The sequence below is a fragment of the Bidens hawaiensis genome, unplaced genomic scaffold, assembly GCF_021521415.1.
Source record: "Bidens hawaiensis isolate Kalapana, Puna unplaced genomic scaffold, B.hawaiensis_p1.1 tig00004525_1, whole genome shotgun sequence".
Lineage (NCBI taxonomy): Eukaryota > Viridiplantae > Streptophyta > Magnoliopsida > Asterales > Asteraceae > Bidens > Bidens hawaiensis.
This window is the reverse complement of record NW_027491273.1, coordinates 157,618-184,191: the sequence shown is the minus strand read 5'-3', so window position 1 is coordinate 184,191 and position 26,574 is coordinate 157,618. Positions and strand designations below refer to the sequence as shown.

General features: G+C 37.2%; 2 protein-coding genes and 1 pseudogene across 3 annotated transcripts; 2 read left to right on the top strand and 1 right to left on the bottom strand.

The window, feature by feature from the left end:
• Nucleotides 1-592: 592 nt before the first annotated feature.
• On the top strand, nt 593-4,221 carry LOC143626848 (threonine dehydratase 1 biosynthetic, chloroplastic-like). The gene is made up of 9 exons (XM_077096798.1): nt 593-1,003; nt 1,886-2,065; nt 2,162-2,431; nt 2,511-2,717; nt 2,950-3,198; nt 3,304-3,377; nt 3,473-3,590; nt 3,692-3,826; nt 3,910-4,221. Exons 1-9 carry the CDS (start codon nt 593-595, stop codon nt 4,048-4,050), a joined length of 1,785 nt encoding a protein of 594 aa, XP_076952913.1. The 3' UTR covers nt 4,051-4,221.
• Nucleotides 4,222-7,971: 3,750 nt separating this feature from the next.
• Nucleotides 7,972-14,457, bottom strand: LOC143626847 (E3 ubiquitin-protein ligase UPL7-like). Its single transcript, XM_077096797.1, has 14 exons — nt 14,434-14,457; nt 14,178-14,297; nt 13,725-13,965; nt 12,897-13,465; nt 11,493-12,371; nt 10,194-10,528; nt 9,711-9,989; nt 9,370-9,622; nt 9,088-9,258; nt 8,915-9,007; nt 8,730-8,837; nt 8,476-8,592; nt 8,216-8,305; nt 7,972-8,075 (listed from the first exon to the last, which is right to left on the bottom strand). The coding sequence occupies exons 1-14, from the start codon at nt 14,455-14,457 to the stop codon at nt 7,992-7,994; spliced, it is 3,363 nt and encodes a 1,120-aa protein (XP_076952912.1). The 3' UTR covers nt 7,972-7,991.
• A 9,158-nt stretch (nt 14,458-23,615) lies between these two features.
• Nucleotides 23,616-25,511, top strand: LOC143626846 (uncharacterized; annotated as a pseudogene). The gene is made up of 2 exons (XR_013152501.1): nt 23,616-25,084; nt 25,239-25,511. The product of XR_013152501.1 is annotated as an uncharacterized LOC143626846 (transcript).
• Nucleotides 25,512-26,574: the final 1,063 nt, after the last annotated feature.

Genomic DNA, 26,574 nt, shown 5'->3' with positions numbered 1-26,574 from the left:
CCCACAAACCACTACTGGCGTGAAAGCCATTGAGCACCACTAGTGGCCTCATTGAAACACCGTAGCACACAGAAGCCACCGAGCACTACACCCAAACATATTTATTTTCCTATTCTTTACGATTTATTTTTTATTTTATTTTGAATTTAAATGTAAAAAAAATTATAAAACTGAAAACGACTGATTACATAAAACAAAAGACAAGCGAACAACAAGCTACGCCTTTATCCTTTTTTTGAATTGCAAAATTCAATATTTTAAAAACTACATTGGTTGATCTTGAAGTCATAAACTTAACATGAAAACGCAACAATCATTAATTACCTGTCCTAAAAACTACATTGGTTGATCTTGAAGTCACCATCACCATCACCATCACCATCACCATCACCAACCTAATTAAATAACCAACCCTCATGCTGGCAGTCATGTTTAACACATGTATCTAATAATAAAAATACCGGCGGCTGCCAAATTGACTTTGATTACCCAAACCATAACCTCCTCCATCTATCAAACCAACATTATAACAACAATCCCGCTCCACCCTTAAGTCATACAACACCATATAAATAAATATACAACAAACAAAATGCAGTGCTTCACCCCGTACGCCAATCTCCCAACCAATGACGCCGCACCACACAATAATGCGGCGTCATTCACGACGCCGTGGCGCCGAACGAGACTCAGGTTCTCCTTCCTCGCCACGGTGTCCAAATCAAAGGCGACGGAGGTGGTGCAGCAGGTGCCTGAACAACAACAGCAACGGCTTAGGGTTTCGCCGTCGTCATTTCAATACGAATCGGGACGGTTGGGAGCGGTGCCGGACCATAAGGTGGAGGAAGGGAATGGTGCGTTGACGGAGATGGAGTATTTGACCAATATCTTGTCGTCGAATCGAGTCTACGATGTCGCCATTGAGTCGCCCTTGTCGCTTGCCCCGAAGCTTTCGGAGAGGTTAGGGGTGAATGTTTGGCTTAAAAGAGAAGATCTTCAGCCTGTAAGCGGAAGTTTTAATTTGATATCGGTTTTCGACATGTTTTGATTCGAATTAGTATTAGTTGCTATTGAAAATTGGTGGTGGTTTTGATAGGGATGTGCACATATTCCTTAATTTTGATTAATTAGTCGAATTATTAACATAATTGTTAGGAATTAAAACAAGACACACACAAATGAATATCGTGTAGAATAGAAAATAAACGAACACGACAATATAATGTGGTTTGGTTTTGATGTGGAACCTATGTCCATGGCTACAACTAGGGGTGCAAACGAGTCGAGCTACTCGTGAGCTACTTGTGATCGGATCGATAAAAAGCTCGAAAAGAGCTGAGTCTTAAATAATGCTTTTTTAGTTATCGAGCCTGAGCTTGAGCCTTGCATTGGAAGATCGTTTAGGCCCTTCGAGCCTTAACAAGCCTTGTGTATTTTTAAGTTTTTTTTGGACTTCTATGTATTAATTTTACACCATGCAACCAAGCTTGAGGCCAGCCTTGGCTTGTTTAAGGTGTTGCACATGAGCTTGATTCTAGCTTAGGCTTGTTTAAGGTTTTTCTCAACATATAATAATAACTAAAAATATGTAAAATCAGTTAATAAATAACAAACGACTCACGAGCCGAGCTCTAGCTTTGGGAAAAGAGCTTGAAGCGAGCTGATCTCTCATAAGTTAAAACGAGCCTAGCTCGAGCCTATTGGAGTTAAGGCGTGACTCAACTTGTTTACATCCCTAGCTACAACTAGGGTTTCTCTTTTATTAGCTTGGCCTAAAATGATTAAGATCCCCTTTTTTGTTTCTTCATGTTGACCATGCAAAAGGCCAACCAAGGCTCCATTACTCAACAATAATAACGCTAAGATGCTAAATTTGAGTTTGCAGGTCTTCTCATTCAAGCTTCGTGGAGCGTATAACATGATGGCAAAGCTTCCAAAAGAACAACTGGCAAAAGGTGTCATATGTTCGTCTGCTGGAAATCATGCTCAAGGAGTTGCATTAGCGGCCAAGACACTGGGATGTGATGCTGTAATCGTCATGCCAGTCACCACACCTCGGATCAAGGTTTGCTTGCTTGCTTGATGAAACATGCATGCATTATGCATATTACATATAACTTGTATGATCTTAAAACAGTATTTTTTTGAATGATGTGTTTAGTGGGAATCGGTTAAGAGGTTAGGTGCAACAGTTGTTCTTGAAGGTGATTCTTATGATGAAGCACAGGCATATGCTAAAAAACGATGCGAGAGTGAGAACCGAACGTTCATTCCACCTTTTGATCACCCAGATATTATAATGGGCCAGGGGACGGTTGGAATGGAGATCATACGCCAAATGCAAGGTCCAATTCATGCCATATTTGTGCCTGTTGGTGGTGGCGGTTTGATAGCTGGTATTGCTGCTTACATAAAGAGGGTATCGCCAGAGGTAATATTTCAAATGTTGTTAACTGTATATTGCATAAGCTTTTATTTCCTAATATTTTTTAATCAACTTTATCATATAGGTACGGATCATTGGTGTAGAGCCTGCTGATGCAAATGCAATGGCGTTATCGTTACATCATGGTCAAAGGGTAATGCTTGACCAAGTTGGAGGCTTTGCAGATGGTGTTGCGGTTAAAGAAGTCGGTTCAGAAACGTTTCGGTTATGCAGGGAATTGATTGATGGAGTGGTTCTTGTCAGTCGTGATGCCATCTGTGCATCCATAAAAGTGAGTCCCAAAGGGTAAACTTGTAATTTTGCATCTGTCAATAATAATTCGTCTGAAGTAAGCAAATTTAAACTACTTATTTAAAACAGCTTCTATCACCATAAAACAAGCAGATTAACATAGTTTTCAAATTTTAGTGAATGAATGAAATTTCTCTTTGTTTGCATTGGTTTGATTTTTGTTTTTCAAAAGAGAAAAAAAGTTATTAATGATTAAAGTGTTTATATTGTAGGATATGTTTGAGGAGAAAAGGAGCATTTTAGAACCAGCAGGTGCACTTGCTCTTGCGGGTGCAGAAGCATATTGCAAGTTTTATAATCTTAAGGATATAAATGTTGTATCAATAACTAGTGGGGCCAACATGAATTTTGATAGATTAAGATTAGTAACCGAACTTGCAAACGTTGGTAGACAACGAGAGGCTGTTCTTGCAACTTTCATGCCCGAGGAACCTGGAAGTTTTAAACAGTTTGCCGAACTGGTTAGTTTTCTGTATTTTCCAAAAACTATTAAACGTCATTCATTATGGATAAAATGTCATATTTACCCCTTAAATTTTGCATAATATCAATATTTTTGTTGGCAGATTGGGAAGATGAATATTACCGAGTTCAAGTACAGATATGAATCTGAAAAGAAACAAGCTCTAGTTCTATACAGGCAAGAACATTTAATTTATTTTAAGAAAGTTTTTAAGTTTATTTTCTGGTATTTTATTTTTAATAAATTAATATTTCTTTTGTAATTTGTTATAGTGTTGGTCTTCATACAAAGTTTGAGCTCCAAGCAATGGTGGAAAGAATGGAGTCATATAACCTAAAAACTATCGAGTTCACAAATAACGACATGGTTAAAGATCATTTACGCCATCTGGTAACAATTTATTAACTTTATTTTTATATTCTTGGAATAAAAGCTATTTAGTAGGTTATATGGATTAATGGTAAAACCAAAAACCACTCTTGACTTCTCAGATGGGAGGGCGAACTAATGTTGAAAATGAGCTTCTTTGTCGGTTTGTTTTCCCCGAGAGGCCAGGGGCTTTGATGAAATTCTTGCACGCTTTTAGCCCGCGTTGGAATATAAGCTTGTTTCATTACCGTGCACAGGTTTGAGTTTTCAACCAAGTGAATAATTCCTGTTTTGCCCTTTCGATGTTGGTGACTCTAAAGCTTGGTTTTTATGTTTGCAGGGAGAAATGGGGGCAAATGTTTTGGTTGGTATTCAAGTTCCATCGAATGAGTTAGATGAGTTTCGGTATCATGCAAACAATCTTGGATACGAGTATGCAGTTGAGACCCATAATGAAGCATTCCGGCTATTAATGCGTTAAGATGCGTGTTAGTGATTAAGGTTCAAACATTAATTTTATGTCACCCAAAACATGACATTGTTGTAGATATGGGTGCTTGTGTAACTTTTAATTTATGTCTCTTGTAACAATGTGTCACGTCTCAGAATAATAGGCTTTATCAAGGGTGTGTTCGTTGGCTGATTCTTGCAGTTTTCATTTATAGTACCTGAAACGATAGAAACAGGGAAACGGACGGGGATGCATATAACCTATTCGATAAACGTGTGTGCAAGTTGGGATGTAAAGATAAGTGGAACATCTTAGCTTAACATTAGATCTCAGCCATTAACCCATTTTTATGTAACCGGTTTTAACTGAAACCAAACTGAACCTAACACAGACACGGTAATATGCTATTTAGTTTGGCGTGATCAGCTTTTGCGGACCTAACAAAACATGAACACTTTTTGTTTCATATTCGACGACTTGGGTATGTAATAAACAACAAATAGACTCGGTTGTAGTACCAGTTCATCTTAAAAAGTTGCACCTTGATCCATCTTTATTTGTTCATGATTTCTATATTATAACAAGTTAAGCATTTATACCAACACACATCATTCCTTTATATGTCACGCTGAATACAAGCCTCGATTGCTAATAGCTTGGATTGTTTTCCTTTAGCGGAATAAAAAAAAGCAACAATTCGCTGAAAACCCAAAATAAGAAACAAAAAAACTGTGATTAAGCAAGCAACCCATGGCAAAACACACCAGCCAATGAATGTATGAAAATTTAGATCAGGTTTTGTGCTAGTTCTTGTTTAGACACACATACCTACAAAAATCTGTGATATTATTTACACCACAAAGCAAATTATACCTACAAAAATCTGTGATATTATTTACACCACAAAGCAAATTATACAACTCTCAATATAGTTACAATAACACAAGATTGCAGTAGACGAAGATTCCAGTCTGTACGTCTACATTGGAACGAGAATTGACCTTTCAGACAGCTTTTCCTGCGGAAAGATATTTTGGACACTTGTGAATTAGTTCCACGCCATCCATATTAATCTTTAAAATTGAAAATTACAAGTTCAGGTTGCTTGTAGGAAAATGCCAATTTAATAACTGGTACGATATGATCATGTTGCATACAACAGTAAGGTTCTTTCAAGAGCAGTTATTGTTAAGCAACTGATCGTTAAGTTATTGTACCAACTGGTACCAGTACCGAATTTGCTCATCCCTAGTAGCAGGTGTGACAAAAATATGACCTGCAATTGTATTGTACAAGTACTCATGTTGATTTTAAATTCTGGTTACCACTAGTAAAGTAACAAACTTTACTAATGTCATTTATAGATATTACTTAATATATTTCCAAGCATCCTATATTCCCAATGTATGTTTTTTATTTTCATCATCACAATCTTACCCCCCAAACCGAACTTATAAATACCATGTCCCCAATTTAAGTAAGTCTTTGGCTCAGAGGCACGGTTCCTCCCGACTGTTTGTGATTCAGATCATTCTGTAAAGGTAAGTGTTCCTTATTAGGTTTACCCTTTGTCCTTGATTTTGAGTATGGTTTATATGCATATAATCTGCCAAGTCTGTTACATTCCGTCTTTGTTAAGATTTGCATATTGCACTGCTTCCTGTTAGCATGAGAACGAAGAACCAAAGTTGCTTGTTCACCCATAGAATTTTTTTTTTGTGTGTGTGTGAATCATGATGCTTCCTGAGGTTACGTGTTAGGGTAACTATTAACAATTTAATACAATGTTTTGGCAATTTAAGATTATAAATTTAGTAATTTGTCTTAACTGTAGTTTATATTATTTATTTTTAACTATTCTGCATCTACAATTTACAAACTAGTTTTATGTACCATTTGCAGTTGAGTTTCCTTTTGCTTAGATCGTGTAAGCTTTTAACATATCTTGTGCATTAATTCAACTTTGAATTACCAAAAAAAAAAGAACATCTCCCAAAAGAAATAACTGAGATAAGAATCTTAAACTTAATGATTTTCATATATTTTCTTTGACGAGGTGGGTGGCATTAGTTCTAAGTTTCGAGTCAAAGATTGTTAGGGCTGTTTTAACTTTTAACAAATGCAGATTTGGTGATTAAAAAAAATGAATGCTTAGAAATAACAATAAAAAGTCTTTGTATGTAAAAGCTGATACAATAAATCATACTTAACCAAATAACCTTAATCCTGAACGGGTAGTTTGTTTGTGTATCGGATTGGCATGTGATCAGGTTTCAATTAAGCTAATCTAATTCAGTTCGGTCAATCGACGGTAAAAGAAAAGATTTGGATTAACCGGAATAACATGATGTAGCTACTTTCAAATGTGAGAGAAGGGTCGCCGGAGAAAAAGTGGGTATTAAACAGTTTTGGGCTAACCGGAACAAAAGGATGGTATTTGGGTTAACTGGTTCAGGTTATTCGGATTTTTATGCTTGTAAGTCTAACCGATAAGCGACCCTAATTACAATCGGTTTAATCAGGTGCTCGGTTAACAGGCTGGTTTGATCGAATAGTATTAAACAACGGGCTTAAACTAGTGGACTTCGATGAATTTGCTTTCCAAGCCCACTGTATTCATTGAAGTCCCCTCCATTTTAAGCCGATGGTATAATACCCAGATTCGATTAAACTGAACCAACCCTCGATACCTGATTGTAATCAGGGTCATTTATCAGTTAGTCTTTCAAAATAAACCCATTTAACCCAAATACTATCAGTTTATTCAGGTTAATTTGTATAATATTCACTTCTCCGGCGACCCTATTTCTCCAAAATATGAAAGACTTCTGGTTGTTCGGGTAACCAGAGTCAGTTTTTTTACCACCCATTCACCAAACCATATTAGATCAGTTTAATTGAAACCGGTCACATGCTCACCCAAAGTACCCGAACCGATCTACTCGTTCAGAATTCAGGGGATTCGGTTATTGGTAAAATCCACGTACCCTACCCTTAGCTGTTACGTTGGGTGTGTCATAAGACACGCATACTTCACTCTTTATCTGGAGGTACAACTGTGAGTAACATATTCTACCAATGTTTCTTGCACGTATATTATAAAAGAAAAAAAAATTATAATCTTTTCTCATTTCATCAAGAAACATATGGTAAGCATCTTTAGTGAGGATAATTCTACATCTAAATTAAACAATGGTTGAAAAATACTACAATCATGCGTAAAACCTTTACACAGAACTAAAAGAAAGCTCATCAACTATGATCATGCAAGCTACAGCTTTCTTGCTTTCTTTTGGTTAAATTTTCATGTTTCACTGTGTTTATTAAAATTGACTAGCAAAGACATATAAAAACATTTGGAAGAAACATAGCTAGTTACTTATATACCTTAACAATGAATTATCAAACATTGCAATCAACTATTGATACACTACACAATCCTAAAATAAACGGAAAGTTGCACTCTCGCAAGTTATGTGCATTATATAAACTTAAAACTTAAATGCCCTACTCGAAATCAAGGAATATGAGTAAACTGACTAAATAAAACTTGCCTTAAAAGAATAATCAGAATCATGAGCACTCGCAGATTTATGAAATCAGCAGTAGTCACTAATGAGTAATGAGTTCGGGAAATCATAAGTTAGGTTTATTCAAGAGCAGGTGTATAGTCACTAATGAGTAATGAGTTCGGGAAATCATAAGTTAAACCCGAACCTCATCCGAATCCCACGGGTAGTTCAGTCCCCCTTTCCACCATCCCTATGTAAAGAAGTTAAATGCTCTCTAGAAATGTCTCGTTCAAAAACTCTTATAAATGCTCTCTTGAGCCTCACATACATGTTAAGTGGCATGTGGATTTTAAAACATGCACCTCCACGGCTCAACTCTCATGGCCGTTTTTCATTTATATAATTGCAAATCGGAGGTGATTAAAGGGGGTTTACCTATGCGCATACTATGTTCAATATTTATGAAAGTTCAAATCCTGCATTGGAATTGATAGCATATAGTAGCTTTGTTCTCAATGTACTTGACCGTTTGTAAGTTGGGAGCTGCATACAACGAAATGAAGGTCAACATATATATTTCAATTAACTACTCCTTTAATTAACGACAAAACAGAACCAAACATAATGGACATATACATGTGTGTGTGTGTGTTTGATAAGCTTGCAACAATAGAATATGATACCTTAAGAGTATTATAGCATGTTGAAGCTGATGGAAGACGATCCACGTCCTGTCCCCCAAACGAGGCCCAAAGAGGTAAATCGCATGCAACCTATATAAATATTAAATCAAAAGTTATTTTCCCTCTTCTCGTTGATTTATAATTTATACATTTAACCCACTACATGCTATATCATCTCTGATCAGACAAATGGGAGAGAAAGCACCAGAAGGGTGGAAATAAAAGGTAACAATAGATTTTAAAAGTAAAAAAGATAATACCTTATGAATGGTAAAACCTGGCTGAAGATGTTTAAAGCCAAGCAATGGGGCTCGGGAACAGCTTGTAACAAACTTCATGAGCATACAACGTTCTTTTGGCTCAAATTCTCTAATAACCTGAGCCAGTGTAAGCAGCAAAATGTCATTAATAACTACTCGATTTAAATATATTTTCTTACAATCAGTAACCAACTATCGGAGGTAGAAAATATAAGCTTTCAAGATGGAAAGCCCCTTATAGGTAGAATGTATACCTCCCAGAACAGCTTTACTGTGCGACTCCCTTCAGTGTAACCACCAGTGTACCGTGTATTATTCCTCAAATCATCAACATCAATGTCATGATTGCCACCAGAAAGAAGCTTAAAACAGACATCAGCTATCAGTCTTACCCTTTAAATTCAAATTCAGATTCAAATACACCCCAAATAAGCAATACCTGATTGAATTCACCCGCATTAAACAATCTCAACCAAGACGGAGATATAAGATCTGTTAATCCTCTACAAAAGGCATTTGAAAGTGGCAACACCTGGCATATGTGCATCAAGAATACAAAAAGGTTTGCATGTTAGCATCATATTCATATAGCGAATTTAATATTATATATACCTGTCGGTTAAGTTTATAATCTGCCATAGCGTTTATGTATTGCAACTTGTTATCATTTGTTACACTGACATCCTTACCACCAGCTTTAAGTTCTACAACATGTCGCTTTCCAGGTAATTCTTCAGTAACTGTAAAATCTAGTGACAGATCCTTGACATCACCATCATAATGCTGCAATAAAATGACTAACATACATCACTACTTTATTTTATGGGAGCGCTATTTATTGCAACCAAAATAAGGATTTCTACTACCACAGTTTAGTATATAATAAATGCTTACCTTAACATACATAAGATTCTTGTAGAGTTCTGGATCAAGTGTTGACAGCTCGTCAATAAAGCTATAGCGGCCTAGCAGCTTTTGTACAAAAACATGTGAGAAAGAATAATCTAGTAATATCCCTTCATAAAGTGCTTTGCCAACAACTCTTCCGAGAAACTCTATCATTTGTATAGAATTATCCACTAATCTTGCAGCTGAACTTGGAATTAGCAGTCTGTCTGAAGTTGAGGTCTGTGTGAATAATCCATAACTAAAATATACAAAGATCAGGGAAATTATAACTTTTAAGAGGCAGAAATGGTGTAAAAGTGGAATATATGAAATTATTTTCAACTTACTCGGGGGAAAATGCGGCTTTTGCTATGTCGGTTAGAAATTCTTTAGACAAACCACCATAGTCTAGTCCAGCCTCAGGGAGACCACATTCACTAACAAATGATACATGAATGCTAGACTTTAATCTTGACCCTAGAGGATTTAATTGCTGAAATCCATCTTCAACAATATGACTACGGCGGATTACTACCTCAACAGCTTGTTGACCCGGACCAACTATTTCACCAGCCATTCTCCTAGATACCTTGTCCATGCTGATAAGTTCCCTAAACATCTGAACTCTGCCAAAACAAGCAGAATTATTTCAGTATTTTAATTTTTCAAGAAAATAAAAACCAGTTACTGATTTTGTAAAAAAACAATTCAATGGGTAGAACTTGGAGAATATCAACTCTTTTATCTTCACATTTGCCAACAAAGTTAAATCTTCATAGTATGCAAAGTATGAAATGATGGGTTTAACTAACCACATTAACTTGCAATACCTCTCTTCAAACGGAAAAACATGTGGGGTGGTAGTGATAACAGAGTGCATGCTTGAAATAGCCAATGCATCATCAGATCTTAAATTAGCTGACATAACTTCATGAGTTCTTGCAGCAACAGCAATTGGCGGTCTATTCTTTTTAGCTGGAGAAAGCCACAAATCAGGAGGGCAAAACTGGTGCCTACAATCCCTTTCATATAACAAATGTAGACAGCGCACAGCAGCATCCATAAGAGGACGGTTTTGGCGGGAAACATTATGGGACAGAGCATTATAAACTAAAGTATTCAGCATAGATGCAATTCTGCGTTGCCGCTCCAGTGTAAATGGAACCTACTCATTTCCCAATATGACTTGTTATCAAATAGGAGAATAACAATAGTAATAATAGGGTGTGCAACATCGTGTGCATGAAACCGAACAAACTGATCGGAAACCAAAAAAAACCAAAATGACTGAACTAAAACCAAAAAAGAAGGTTTGGTTTTAGGTTTTCGTAAAATCCAAACTTTTTCTTCAGTTTTGGTTTTGCATGTAATAAAAACCGACCGAACCAAATTTACAGATTTTCATTTTTTATTTTGAACATCATGCAACCTATATATTTCAGCCTAAATGTATAATAAATAATTATGTATTAATTAACAAAAAGATTTAAACATCATCATCATCATCATCATCGTACTCAGTATATCCCACCAATAGCAATGCTATGGTAGGGTCTGAGGAGGGTAAGATGTAGACAGCCTTACCTCTATCCCATAGGGATAGAGAGGCTGCTTCCGGTGAGACCCCCGGCTCGATAGTAGTTTTGCATCAAGCCTTGGACATAAGGCACATAGCACTCAATCATCGGGACACCGGCTGATTGGTGCATGTGCCCTTGTCTTTCGGCTATCAACGCCACCACATGATGCCTGATTAACCTTCCGCCACTTTTAACGTTATTTTCACGAGATTAGTAAAATAACGTCAAAATTAGTGCAATTTTACTTTTGCCCACCCGAGGGTTCACACACATATACATTATATGCGCGCACCGCAAGCAGGGCTCAACAAAAAGATTTAAACCAAATTCATTATTTTGAGCCAATTTTTTTTGTTCGGCACAAAAGTTTTGAACCCAAATGGCATAACAGAAAAAAAACAAACAAACAAAACAACCGGTTTTCAAAAACCAAAATTTCTGCTTTCGGTTCGGTTTTAGCCTAAAACTGACCCGCGCGCACCCGTAAGTTTTGCAGACCCCTAGAAATAAGGACACATTGATATTGATTTTGGGAAAGAAGTACACTACCTGTTTCTCATAGAACTCTATGTCATCAATAACCAGCAACAAGTGTGAATAAGTTGCACAAAAGAGGTGGATTAGATGAGAATCATCAGCTGTTAAACCCTCAGGACCCTTCCTCAAAGACTCAATATCCCATACATCAGAAGAGTCATCCCCAATTTGAATACTGAGGTTACTAACAGACTCTGTTTGTTCAATATCTCCTTGGGATTTTCCAGTTATCTTATTTAATACATTCACCCACTTTTTCTTCTTGGAAACCGCATCCTTCAAGTCTTCAATAGTGTTATTACTGGATAAGTTAGTCTCAGAAGCAGAACTTAATTTAGGAAAAAAGGACTTTTCAAGTGGTTCCCACAGATTTAAAATAAAGCCAGGGGTAAAAGCGAGCATATTGAGAATATGCATTGACCCGGCGAATGGATTAAGAATGGTGAATATTCTAAGCATACAAGAATAATAGTATGCAACATCTGTTAATTCACACTTCTCATCAACTTTCTGAATGGATGGGTCTTTGACCAAGGTCAACAACTTCATCAAATGCCATTGTTGGCAAACGGGCTTCAGTAAATCTGTGTATAGCATATTTGACTGTTTCTGGGATAACTCAGCCAATGACTCACTATTTACTTGGGTCCATTCAACTTTCTCAAAGTAAGTTAACAGGTTTTCAGCAAAATTGATAACAACCCGAATGAAAGATGAAAAGTCTAGATCTTGAGTGAACCTTCCAGAATCCTTTGAATTGCTGTCTGACCCGATTGCAAGACATAAAACGTTTGCAAGTGCCCAACCAACAGGTGGCAACATCTTTGGACTTGAACTCGGTTCCGAACTATTTAAATTTGAAATCTCTTTTAAAACCCTCTCTTTCGACATCTGCCAGCACCTGCCAAACATTGATCAGCTTCTCATGCTTTATATATTAATGCAGTATTATTTTAAAGTTTGACAAGAAAATCAGCATGACTAATGAATAATTAGCTCAAATATTCTAAAAAATAACTTAAACATCGAAACTGTCACATGGGTCCAAGAAAGATGATTAGGATAGCATGGTCGAAACTTTTGTCACATGGGTCCAAGGAAAATGATTAGGATAACATGATATGCTGTATAATTTTATTGCTGGAAATGGTAATCGAAGCCAATCCTACTTCTAAATCCTTACTGTTTCACAATATGAGCATAAAAAATTCATGAAGAGAAACAAAATCTAGCTTAAAACTGTACTAATGTCCCCCAAATACCACATCTGCACCTCATAAAGTGATCCACAAAATGAAAATAGTGCACTTAGAAAACTTACTGCATGTGCAGATTAAAAGCAGTGATATAATATACATAAAGTTATCATTTATGATGTTATAACATGTTTTCAGAATGCGTTCCCATAAGCCTTACCAATATTTCCCTGAAGCAAGGTGATAAGATAGATTTATGTTTTATAGCAGATAACAGCACAGCTGGCAGGCGTTGATTAAACCAAGGAATTGTGAGCAGCAGCACACAGTACTGTTCAGCAGCAAGCCGCAAATTCACGTTGTCATTATTGAAGGGTCTTAGTGCCAAAGTTATTGCACTGGCAGTAATCAAGAACCTATCATCTGTATGGCCAACTGTTTTTGTCGGTGAAGAAAAAGGAATATCCAATCTATTAAGGTATTTTCTGATGGAAATGTAAAGTTGAATTTTGTCACTGCACATGTACCAAACTAGATCTTTGACTGCTTTATCTGCATCTTGCAGGGTAATATCATTATGACCTTTCCAACATTTTAAATCAGTCAAGCTAACAACAAACCGCATTGCCATAGATGTAAGAACAACAAATTGGTTTCCCTCTTTGTCTGAGTAGTCACATTCTGAAAGAATGAGTACACATAAAGAAATCAATTTCCTTGCTTGATAGTTCCATGTACTTCGTTCTTCAATGCTAGATGTAGCAAGAGTGCAAAAGTTTTTCTGGGGATCTTCAAAAGAGAAGGTTCAATTAAGGAAATAGAATTCAGCTTTAACTGTTTAATATCATAGACAGATATGCCAAAGCATTAAACTATTAACTTTGAGACTGCAGATTAACTTCTAAGGTTATTAATCTATGCCTTACAAAACACATCTTTAGAAACAAAACAAAAGAACCAGCTAAAGTTAAAGATAGAAACTGATAAGCACGAAGATTGTGCCATAAAGTTTTCTAAGAATCTCATATTTAATACAGTAAAACCATACCACTAGAATTTATGCTCTCCAAAAGAATTCTGAAGCAAATCTGCATACAATCTACATCCCTATCTTCAAACCTTCGACCTCGAGTTGCTAAAGTTGTAACATAGAAAAGAAAAGGTCTCAATAGGCTATTGGAAATCCAAACTCTGCTCATAGGAACTGGAAGACATTTGACCATTTCCTGCCACTCTTCTCTAAGATGTACAGCCGCCATCTTCATTGAAACATAGCGTCTCCAAACCCTCTAAACAAAATTTGATAAAAATCGAATCATGCAATGATAGGTAAAGACTTGCTTGCAGTCAAAAGCCCAACATTGTAGGTAATATTTGTGTATAATTTCATGATACCAAGTATTTGTTCTTGAGAATAATACAAGTTTTCAAATTCGTCTCAATGAAATTAAGAACTCAATCCAATTTCAAATTGTAAATCTCTTATTTAGAAAACAAAAACCTGAATAAAAAGTGAAGCTGTGGTGGCTCGCCGCATGTAATTGCGAAACTCCCTCTCTTGTGCCACCTTCTCAAGTAAAGCATCCCTAGTGATCTTCTCACTTGCTCCCCGAAGAGACACCTAATTCAACCAAAACAACATTCTAAATCATCAACCCTTGGACACAGATACGATTGCAATATAATACGTTCATTATCGAATCAAATTGATAATTTAAATGCTAAAGATCCTCGATAATAGCAGGAATAAAAGTAACCTGTTGTTTACGAAGTTTATCCATAGCGATTCAAAGCAGAAGATTGAAGAAACTAAGAGTCGAATCAGAGACAAGATTACGGCCTAACTAGCGCCATCGACTCATCCGACGATCGAATACAAATTAATTAATCTGTATGCTAAGGACACCTACATATCGAAATAACCTTGAATTACACTAAACATGTTCAATAACAACAGAGATAAAAACAGCCTGTTGTCTACTAAGTCTATCCATGGCGATTCAAAGCAGAAGATCACGAATTGGAGTCAAATCAGAGACGAAACTCAAAAGTATGATCTAGAGTCCAAAAACTATCTGATGATCGAATACAAATTGACTAATCTATATGCTAAGAACACGTATATATCGGATTAACTTGAATTACGCTAAACATGTTCGATTATAGCAGAGATAAAAGTATCCTGTCGTTTACTAAGTCTATCCATCGTGATTCGAAGCAGAAGATAAAAATAATTTGAGTCGAATCAGAGACGAAACTCGAAAGTATGACCTAGAGTCCAAAAAAAACAATCTGATGATCGAATACAAATTGACTAATCTATATGCTAAGTACACCTACATGTCGAATTAACTTGAATTACACTAAACATAATCGATAAAAGTATCCTGTAGTTTATGAAGTCTATCCATGGCGATCCGAAGCAGACCACCGGATGAATTGGAGTCAAATCCGAGACGAAAGCATGACCTGGAGTACAGAAACTATCTGATGTCGAATACAAATTGATTAATCTATATGCTAAGAACACCTACATATTGAATTAACTTGAATTACGCTAAACATGTTCAATAACAACAGAGATAAAAGCAGCCTGTTGTTTACTAAGTCTATCCATCGTGATCCGAAGCAGAACACTGAACGAATTGGAGTCAAATCAGAGACGAAACTCGAAAGCATGACCTAGAGTCCAAAAACTATCTGATAATTGAACACAAACCGCTTAACCTATATGCTAACACCACCTAAAATATCAAATTATCTTAAACTGTGCTACACGTATTCGATAACAACAGAGATAAAAGGAACCTATTGTTTACGAAGTCTATCCATCATGAGATCGAAGTAAGAGTCAAAGCAGAGACAAAAGTATGACCTAGACTCCACAGATTGATTAACCTATATGCTAACACCACCTAAAATATCAAATTATCTTAAACTGTGCTACACGTAGTCGATAACAACAGAGATAAAAGGAACCTGTTGTTTACGAAGTCTATCCATCAGGAGCTCGAAGCAATTTGAGTCAAATCAGAGACAAAAGTATGACCTAGAGTCCACAAATTGATTAACCTATATGCTAACAACACCTAACATATCGAATTATCTTAAACTGTGCTACAAGTATTCGATAACACCAGAGATAAAAGTAACCTGTTGTTTACGAAGCCTATCCATGGCGATTAACAGCAGGAGATCGAAGTAATTTGAGCTAAATCAGAAACAAAAGTATGACCTAGAGTCCACAAATTGATTAATCTATATGTTATATCGAATTAATTTGAATTGTGCTAAGCATGTGATGATAAATTGATAATAGCAGAGAGATGAGTAACCTGTTGTTTACGAAGTTTATCCATGGCGAAAGAATCAGAGCAGATGATCGATGATGATAGATGTGACGATGAGGTAATCCACCTGGTGCATTACGCAATCACCGGGTATGTTCGAGTTTGACCTAACTCATTGGGATTAACTACCGTCTGTTTATTTTGGGGGTGTTTGGATTGCTTATTTTCACGGCCTTATATAACACCCTTTTGATTGATTGATTGATTTAAATAAAAGGCATTAATCCAGGTTGTTGGTAAAACTCCAATGCTACAAGGGTGAAGAGATACGAAATTGGATATTATAGGCGGTACACTATAGACAACGTTACAATCCAAAAAAAGTAATCGGTCAAATTAACATATAAAAAATTAAAATATTCGACGTTTATTCGGTCGGTAAATCCGGGTGGTGATAAACTCAGGCGTTATCGGTGCTGGCATTGAGACAGTAACTTGACAAGAATTCGATGGGTTTTCGTTACCTTTGTTATGATACCGGAGCTAAAAAATGAAAAACATATAAAAAACTGAGGTGGACCAATGTGGTGGCGTCGGTCGGTAAACTCGAGCGTTGCCGGTCCCAGGTATTGAGGTTATGAGTCTACACGGAATTAAAGCCGGGTTTCCGTCACATTCGTCGCTGTATCGAATTAAAACAATAAAAAGACACTAAATTTGGCGTTTGGTCAATTCCTTTATGTTCGTTATTGTACCAAAATTAAAAAAAAAACAAAATACAAAGACTAATAAGGTGTCGCCAAGTGGCCTAATCGGCACTTAGCGACACCAAAGTCATTATTTGTTATATATAATAATAATAATGATAATATAACTGAATGAATAGTTTATGAACTTATCACATTTTATAAGAGCATAGTGTCACGCACCGTCAAATTTCAGGTTGTTTAATAGGGCTGTAATAAGTATCCGCAACGTGTTGGACCAAATGCGGTTGTTTGCTATGACAATCCATAAACGTCATGAAATAACCTAGAATGGTTGCACACTCTGCCAAAAAGCTGTTGTTGGAAACAACTCTAAAGAAGCTTCTAGAAGTAGAGTTGCGTATTTCAACCACAAAGTTCATGTCGTGGAAGGCTCTGGACCAGCCTCGAACCATAATCTAAATACGTATCAAGATATTTAATATATAGAAAGGCTTAGAAAAGGCTGGCCAAAGCTGCTAGAACAACCAAAAGATATCACAAGTTGTTGGATATTTTGATGAAAATATCTAGAAAACAGTCCTTGGTTATTTTATATGAAAAAATCTGAACATAGAACTCTCTAAACCAGAACTTTGTGTGTGATGGAATCCATTAGGAAGAAATGGGAAGAAGTCGCATGACACCATGATGTTGGGAAAAAATAAGAAAAATTGCGAGGAAAAAAAAAGTTGATGCTGTGTTGATGTGGCATACGAGATAAAATAAGGAAAACAAGATAATATGGAAAGACTATCCATGTTCTAAATTAAGCTTGTCTACACAATGCCACTAAAACTTTGGATTGCTATAATATGAAATAATTGACATGATCGATAATGGTCTTCCTTACATACGGTCAATTGCACAAAATAGTATAGAAATAAAATTTTGGTACATCATATAGAAATATCTTAATTTTTCTAAAAAGGTAAAAAAGCTCATCGGTTCAATATTAACCTTAATTGGAACCCTCGTCATCCCAGACATCACTGCATTTTTTTTAATCTTAAAAACACATTATACATCCGTAACAAGCCCTATATGTGCGACAAAACGAATTCCTAAGTAGATTAAGGATTTGCTAATTGTTAAATCTTTTTGAATTTTGTCGACTAAGCACGTTTATATATAATTTGATTATAGCATGTTTGAAATGGCACAACTCAAATTTTGGGCAAGACCTTGGACAATGGTGTTATGTTGGCTTCACTGGTTGATGGGAGTATACGTTTGGGGTGGGGGGGGGGGGGGCGCTGATGTGAGCTCGGGTGCTTGTAATTGGGTGGTTTTGTGGAATTTGTTTTGCAATTTTCGCTTGTTTAATTTGCCTAGCTTGATTTCTTTTATCTTATTGATGTTTAGAAAATATGGTATTCATTATAAGTGAGATGTGTGAGCTAAAATATTATGTAGTGAAGTATTCTTTTCCCTTTCACTTGCATCTTGGTGAAAAACATATTACTTTTAAGTTACGGTTACTGAAATTACCACTAGTGATACGTTTTCTTATAAATATCTTGTTTTAAAGTTTCAAATGACAAAGACAATTATCGGTTTTGTTTTTGCTAGAATATAACCTAACATATTATCTTGCTCTATTTAAATATACATTTTTTACAATCTTGAGACTTGAATCCTCACGATTTGAAAACGCAAACTCTTATCAATCACCTTGGTCCTGATAGTCCAATGACCATTTGGTCGTAGAACTTGACTTGATGAGATAAGAACAATTATCTAATCAAATATATGAGGGCTTGCTCATGAAACTTTTCTTTCATAGACCATTTTTAGTACTTACATGCCGCTCTAGTAATTGCAATAAATTAAGTGCTCTATGAGAATAACATGTGGTTGTAGTGAGATTACCGTCCGCCTCTCTCTCTCTCTCTCTCTCGCACACAAAACCTGCCCGAGCGTTCGATTTTATCTTCAAAACTCTGGACCCACTTCATCCTCTCTTCCTTTTTGTCTCTCTCACTCCTCCACGTTAACTTCACGTCGAATCTAGGCATCCGCATTGGATAAGCTCTAAAATGCCCATTCAAACTAAAAACATGGGAGCTTGAAACAATAAAAAAAATTAGGAAAATAAAAATAGATATGATATAGGTTTTTGAAGTAGAAACCAAAATACGAATCATCTTGTTTGTTGAGATGATTTTTTCCCTTTTCTTCTCTATTCATTCGTGTGATTCTTAATGTTCCCCCTTTTCTACTTTGCATACTAGTGTTGCGTCTTGTATATCATCGTTTTTTATAGTTTAGGGTCAATTTCAATTCAAACAAACAAGTATAAATGATTGGGCCACCAAGAGCGCTTTAAGCTCATATCATAATTAATAAGATTAAAATACAAAGATATTGAACTTGTATTTCCTTTCTCTACCAAAAGTTTGAAGGATGCACTTATTTATATATGCTCAGTGTATGACTCTTGATGTTACCCACTGCTACAAATGTGGTTGAACAACAACGTCTATTTGAATTTTAGCTTCTGGATCAGTATGGCTTTTTTGTTATTGTTTCTCCAAGCTTGTCCAAAGTATCTTTTGAAATGTACGATGCCCAAGTTAGGATTTCAGTTAGTAACTAACGAAAGGTTCGCAACTTGTTGTGAGTTCATTGATGATCCGTAGCTTTTACATACATTTTCAGAAAATGAGTCATCTATTAGGTAATGGAGTCACATTCGGAAGTAGAAATCATTTGTGTGCAAAGAGACATCCCTTTATAAACACAAGGGTGCAACGTACTAGGCGTGCCTAATATTAGCTTTGGATATTTTAGTCCCTATATATTTTTTTTGTTGAAATTGCTTTCCTTTATCATAAATCTAACTAGAGTGTTCCTAACGCGCTTTGCGCGGGGAACTCGACAACTGACCCGCATATTAAAACGCGAATACGCAAACACATCGTAACGAATATCGCTTCGGCACAACAAAATAAAAGTTTATCTAACTATCAAAAGAATTTGGTTGGTATTGGTTCGGCTAATTATGGCATTGATGTGGTACCTACACTCAGTATGTGGTTACAATATAAAAAAAATATTCTATTGCGGAAAAAACTCCGTTTTTATCGGAACTTACATAAGTTGTTGCGAATACAACTTTATTTTAACGGCATGACAAATAAAAATATGAGCATGTCGTAACGGCATACAAAAATTTTTAAAATATCGTATGCTAAAGATTACCAAAGAATCAATAACTAATTGTATAAGTAATAACAAAAAACTATATGAAAAGGAAAACACATGTTAAGGTACATACTAAAACCATGAAAACTTTGAGATGCTAAAGTAAAAAGCAAACAAAGTTTAGCAAAAAAAAAATACTATGGATCAAAACTAAAACAAATTAAAATTTAGAGGGACTAAATTGAAACAATCTAAAATTCAAGAACTAAGGTGCAAATTTATATTATATATTAAAGAAAACATTGTAGTAGCGTGTTTCCTTTAATATATAGTACAATATGTCCGCAAAATGTATTATTGGATAAAGTTACATCAACAACTTAAAAGAAAGTCATATATATTATAGATTTCTTGATTTGTACCTCGCAACTATGAACACATATGGGAGAATGCACGTCATAACTCCAGTGCTATTAATGAACTATAAATAAATATTCTAACTCGTTTGAAAAACCCCACAGAAGAAAATACGATTGTTACATGAAAAAGTGTTACAAAAATCTCCATTAAGTGAATGCTCTTGGATATTGTTAATGTGTAAACTTTAATTAATCCTTTGGTTTTGTTAATGATCAAGATTATATTATGAGTTGTGATATTACTTCTCAATGATGATGATTGTATGTCACAACACACATGCCCCTAAACACACATCCATTAGGTTTTCAACCAGGCGATGATGAAGTGGTAAGCATCTCGCCTTTCCATTCCTGTGTCCCGAGTTAGAAAAAAGCCACCTCCCCTGTCTTATTTCAATCGATTTATTTTTGGTTTTTTATTATCCAAATTCACTCCTTTTACTATTTAATTAGGAGTTACCCTTAACAATATAAACTTAACTTCAATTAGGTGTTTATTTAATAAATTTTATGAAAACAAAACGAACGTGGGTTCCAATTATATTAATTTCACTTCCTTTTGAAGTACACCATATATAGTTATATTCACGTGTACTTCGATACAATTTGTATTCAGAACCCAACCCGAATTATAGTTTCCGCCACAACACGCTTCTTATCAAATTGTAACACCCGAATTATAGTTTCCGGATTATATATATACTGCTACTTTAATAAGCTCATCAAATGACACTATGTTTTCTTAAAAAAGATTCAAAAATCTTTAATTAATTAATTAAACAATTTTATCATTTTCTTTGTAACAAATTTTATTCATAGTGTCTAAAGCGTTCACGTATCTGTTTCGAGCAGTTCTTCTTACTTTATCCAATAGAGTAAACTTGCCACCAAACTACTCTGCATGACGTCCACGTGCCAATCCACAATGCTACGTGGCAAGCAGCCATACCACCTTACCTCCATGAAACCTAATCTTCCGAATTCGGTTCCTTAGCGACAACCCCTTCCATAAAACTACACATTCCTATAAATTCCTTCACACTTTGTTAATCAATCATACTAAACAATCATATAACATACTCTCTAAATATTTCAAGTTACATTTTCATATTACAATGGCATCAAATAAAGATTAGAAGCAAGGAAGAGGTTGCGGAGAAGGCGGCACGGACGGCCGTGGACGAGCTTAGGGACATTAATCGGCACGGTAGTGTAACACCCCGACCAAAGGCGGATTATACATCGGGGCGCCACATATTGTTTCATTACTCGTGACACTATTGGGTGTCAATATTTAATAAATACATTTATTCACGCACGCGCAAAGTAAACATCATAAATCAATATATTATAAATCATAATATTCGAACAGCAAAGACTTGTCTTGATACATTTTAATCTAGGTCCAAAATAATGAAAACTTCCTACGTGTCCACAAGCTCCAAAACAGCTACTGCAAACCTGAACATGTGTTAAAATAAACGTCAAACACTTGCGTGTTGGTGAGAAATCAAGTTTAATACAATACATAGATAACAATAAATCTGCGCGCAACACGTGTATGTCTGGTGTTTAACAAGGGTGCAATCAGATTGTGATCAAGCCTAAATAGATCATAGCTCATAGTTCATAGTTCAATCCGTGCTCCCAATTGAGCACAAAAACGAGAAAACATCTGTGCAAGTGTAAACAAAGAAAACCGTAAACGATAGGTCTCCCGTGTTCATCTAATGGATCCATGAAAACTGCGGAATAGGCCGAACAAAGCGGTTAATGATACACACATACAAATAAACAGCCAAGTAAACGTCCTCAACACATGGGATACTGCGCGACTAAAGCTCATAAACAAGTTTAAGACTCTAAGTTTGTATGAACACATGAACATCCCAAAACATTAAAAGCAAAAAGGGATTAGGTACGAGATTACTCACTTGATAAACGATGCGGTGTAAGATAAAGCAAGAACCAACTTTAAACAAGCACAAGTTAACCTATAATTAAAGATTATTGTTTTAATGATTTGTTTTAAGTCTTGATTACAAGTTAGCATAATTAATAAGTAAATTATTATATATAATATATATTACCGGAAAAGCAGGGCAGAACAGGGAGGAAGACGGAGGCAGAGAGGGAGGCGGCAGAGAGAGCAAGGAGGAGGTTAAATTAAGTGTTTGTGTGTGTAGTGTTAGGAAAAATAATACTATTATTTATAGGGAAACCCTAGGAGACATGAATCCAGAAAAAGGGGAAAAGATTCCAAGACAAACAGAACAAGACAAAACAAAAGATAACAAAAGATATCCAAAAGCAAGTAAAAGATATCAAAAGATATGGCAGCAGGGAAGAAGAGAAAAAGCTGACAGGGAACAGTAAAAAGGCATGGGCAGTTCAGAAAAAGGTACTGGTCAAGCATGGAAAAAGCAGATCTCAAAAGATAATGTCAGTCACTTTTTCTGCCAACCAATGGGGTTGGTGCGCATGCTGCGCCGAAAGTAACTTTTCAGACATAAAGCAGATTAGGTCAACAGCACAAAAGATAAGACAACACAAAAGCAAACGGCTAGATTAAACAGAAGAAAACTCAAAGGGTTCAGCGCGAGAAAGCTCGAGCGCACGCGCGAGAGCGAAGGCAGACACAGAAGGTCAAGAGAGCGCGAGCGCGAAGGCAGACGGAGCCAACCTTAACGCGTCGCGGAAAGAACTACATTTCTAAGCGCGCCGCGGGAAGAATCACATTTCTTAGCGCGCCGCGGGAGGAACTAAAATTCCTAGCGCGCCGCGGGAAGAACTATAATTCTTCGCGCGTCGAGGGATGAACTACGATTCTTAGCGCGCTGCGAGAAGAACTACAAATCCTTAGCGCGTCGCGGGAAGAACTACCGTTCTTAGCGCGCTGCGAGAAGAATTACAATTCTTAGCACGCTGCGAGAAGAGTTCGTCTCGCGTATCGCTGTAACAGATGGTCTTCACGCAGGATTCCTTGTAAGGGGTCTGGCGCGTGGAGCTGCGCAGACAACCTTAGGCGGGAAGGAACAAAGGACAAGCAAAGAGTTAGAAGAAAAAGAGGGAAACAAGGCGTAAGGGCGGGACGGCGACAAGAGGGAAAAGAAGGCGGAAAGAGAGAAGAGGGACGGGACGGCGGAAAGAAAGAGAGAGAAAGAGGCGGGAAGGAAAATATATTATTATTATTAAAAGTAAAATATAAGTATAAATAAATATTAAATCATAAAAGAAAGAGATCGGGTCAGAGAAACGGGTACCTGGGTCGGGTCGGATCAGGGCAGATGTCACAGGTAGGACCGGTGAAGTGGTGGTGGAAAGACATGAGAAGATAATGAGTAGTGATGAAGACCGTCCCGGGATTATTAGTAGTATTATTCATACGGTGACTGGGACGTTGCAGCACGCGAAAGAGGCGGTTGCTGGGAAGGCGAATGATGCGGTGGATGTTACGGCGGCGAAGGCGAAAGAAGGGAAGGATTATGTTGCGGAGAGAGGGCGGGAGGCGGGTGGTAAGGCGGGGGAGTATAAGGATTATTCGGTGGAGAAAGGGCGGGAGGCTGCGGGTAAGGCGGGGGAGTATAAGGATTATACGGTGGAGAAAGGGCGGGAGGCTGCGGGTAAGGCGGGGGAGTATAAGGATTATACCGCGGAGAAAGGGCGGGAGGCTGCGGGTAAGGCGGGGGAGTATAAGGATTATACTGCGGCAAAAGGTCGAGAGGCTGCAGATGTGACGGCTGAGAAAGCGAAAGAAGCTAGGGATTACACTGTGGACAAGGCGGCTGCGGCTAAGGATTATACGGTGGACAAGGCCGCTGCTGCGAAAGACACCACCGTGGACAAGGCGGCTGTGGCCAAGGACTACACAGTTGATAAGGCTGCTGCTGCGAAAGACACCACCATGGACAAGGCGGCTGCCGTGAAAGACTACACTGCTGACAAGGCGGCTGCTGCTAAGAACACCACCATGACAAAGCGGCTGCAGCCAAGGACTACACAGCTGACAAGGCGGATGCTGCCAAGGACTACACCGCTGACAAGGCGGCTGCTGCGAAAGATTACACGGTAGACAGGGCGGCTGCCGCCAAAAACACCACCATGGACAAGGCGGCTGCGGCCAAGGACTACACGGTGGACAAGGCTGCTGCTGCGAAAGATTACACGGTAGACAGGGCGGTTGCCGCCAAAAACACCACCATGGACAAGGCTGCTGCGGCCAAGGACTACACGGTTGACAAGGCGGCTGCCGCAAAGGACTACACGGCAGAGAAGGCAAGAGAAGCAATGGACAAGGCGGCTGCCGCAAAGGACTACACAGTGAACAAAGCTGGAGAAGCAAAAGATGCAACAATGGAGAAAATGGGGGAATACAAGGACTATGCTGCTCAAAAGGCTTACGACACAAAGGACTACACAATGGAGAAGGCTAAAGAAGCCAAGGACTACACCGTCGACAAGGCGGCTGCCGCTAAGGACTACACAATGGACAAGGCGGCCGCCACCAGAGATTACACCGCAGACAAGGCAAAAGATGCAAAAGACGTGACAGTGAATACGGCATCCGAATATGGTAATTACGCCGCCCAAAAAGCCACGGATGCAAAGGACTACACCGCTAAAAAGGCTGTGGATACTAAAGACTACACCGCAGAGAAAGCGAAGGAAGGGAAGGATACGGTGGTGGGGAAGATGGTTGGATTAAAGGACGCCGCGGCCGACACCGCGAGAAAAGCCATGGATTTATTAACTGGAAAGAAAGATGAGGCTAAGGAGAAGTTGTCTGAAACTAGTGAGTCCACAAAGGTTAGTAAAATGTAATTGTAATTAAGTTCAACTTAGTCTTTTTTTTAGCAAATATATAATAATGTACATCTTGCGTAAAATTTGGTATGCCATAATAATATTTGCCATAATAATATTTGAAGTAGTAATAATATGAATGATTTTATTTGATTAGGAAATGTTTGATGATGTGACAAAAGAGGATGCAAGGAAGCGGATGGAGGCTATGAACCTGAGAGATGATGCCGCCAAAGCCGCGGTGGCGGCTGTGGAAGTTAATAAGAGAGGGTTGGGGACGGGGATGAAGGCGATGGTGGACGTGGACGACACGCCGTTGGGTGCGACCGGAGAGGTGCTCCGGCAGGCACACATAAGGAAGGTGGAAGGAGAGGAGGCAGGCACACATAAGGAAGGTGGAAGGAGAGGAGACACGTCGGCAATAGGTTAATTTGATGTTTGGTTTATGGTTGTGGATTTTGTTGGCGGTTGTTTTGTTATGTGGTTTGTGTTTTCTGTTGTGCATTTTGGGGTTTGTAAGGTAGTTGTCACTGAGTTCTTTCTTTTGTTTTATATGTTGATATAAAATATATTTGAATTATATTATTACTTGCTAGAATAATACAATATTACTATTGGCCAATAGTTGATTATGGTTATGTGAGGTGGGAGTGTGTTATTGTTTGGGGCTTTTGTGAATTGATTCTTGTGGTCATGTAAATTACTTGTGGGATCTCTATATTGGATGGAGTATTCACATTCATATGAATTTAATAGTGCAAATTTTACTTAATTCATTGAGATTTGTTGACTTTTAAGGTCAAATTAGCTATCGCTTTCAAGACTCTTTTTAACATGGAATTACCCCCCAAAAAAAAGAAAGAAATCAACCAGATTATTTTTTCTCTTTATTTACAAACACACTACTCTCTGGTTACAAATATAACATGTCTTTTTGTTAAAAAGACATCCTTTAGAGGTGTTGAAAGGGATGGGTCCATGTCGGATGACGAGTTTGGATTAAAACGGATCATTTTCGTGACAATGGATCATTTGTCGGATTATTTTCATGACAATGGATTTATTTGTTTTAACCATGGTTGTAAAAGTCGTTAGGTGTTTTCATTTTCGTGACAATGGATCATTTGTCGGATTATTTTCATGACAATGGATTTATTTGTTTTAACCATGGTTGCAAAAGTCGTTAGGCGCTCCCAGGGCGGTCGACTGGGGAATTGCGAGTACTCGGTCTAGGCGAAGAATACTCGGGGAGTACTGGGGCGTGATAAATTTATAATGAGATTAATTTTTGGAAACTTATATATATGTCAAGTATCAAAAGTCTACTAATATATATAACAAAATACGTGAATATTAACATAAATAAAAAATATACATTTTTAAATACTAAAGTATCTAAAATTTGAAGATAATTAACTAAAAATGTGATAGTCATTCTTTAATATTATAGAAATATGAATTATGTTTTAACTTTTTAAAGTAAATAGCTGGCT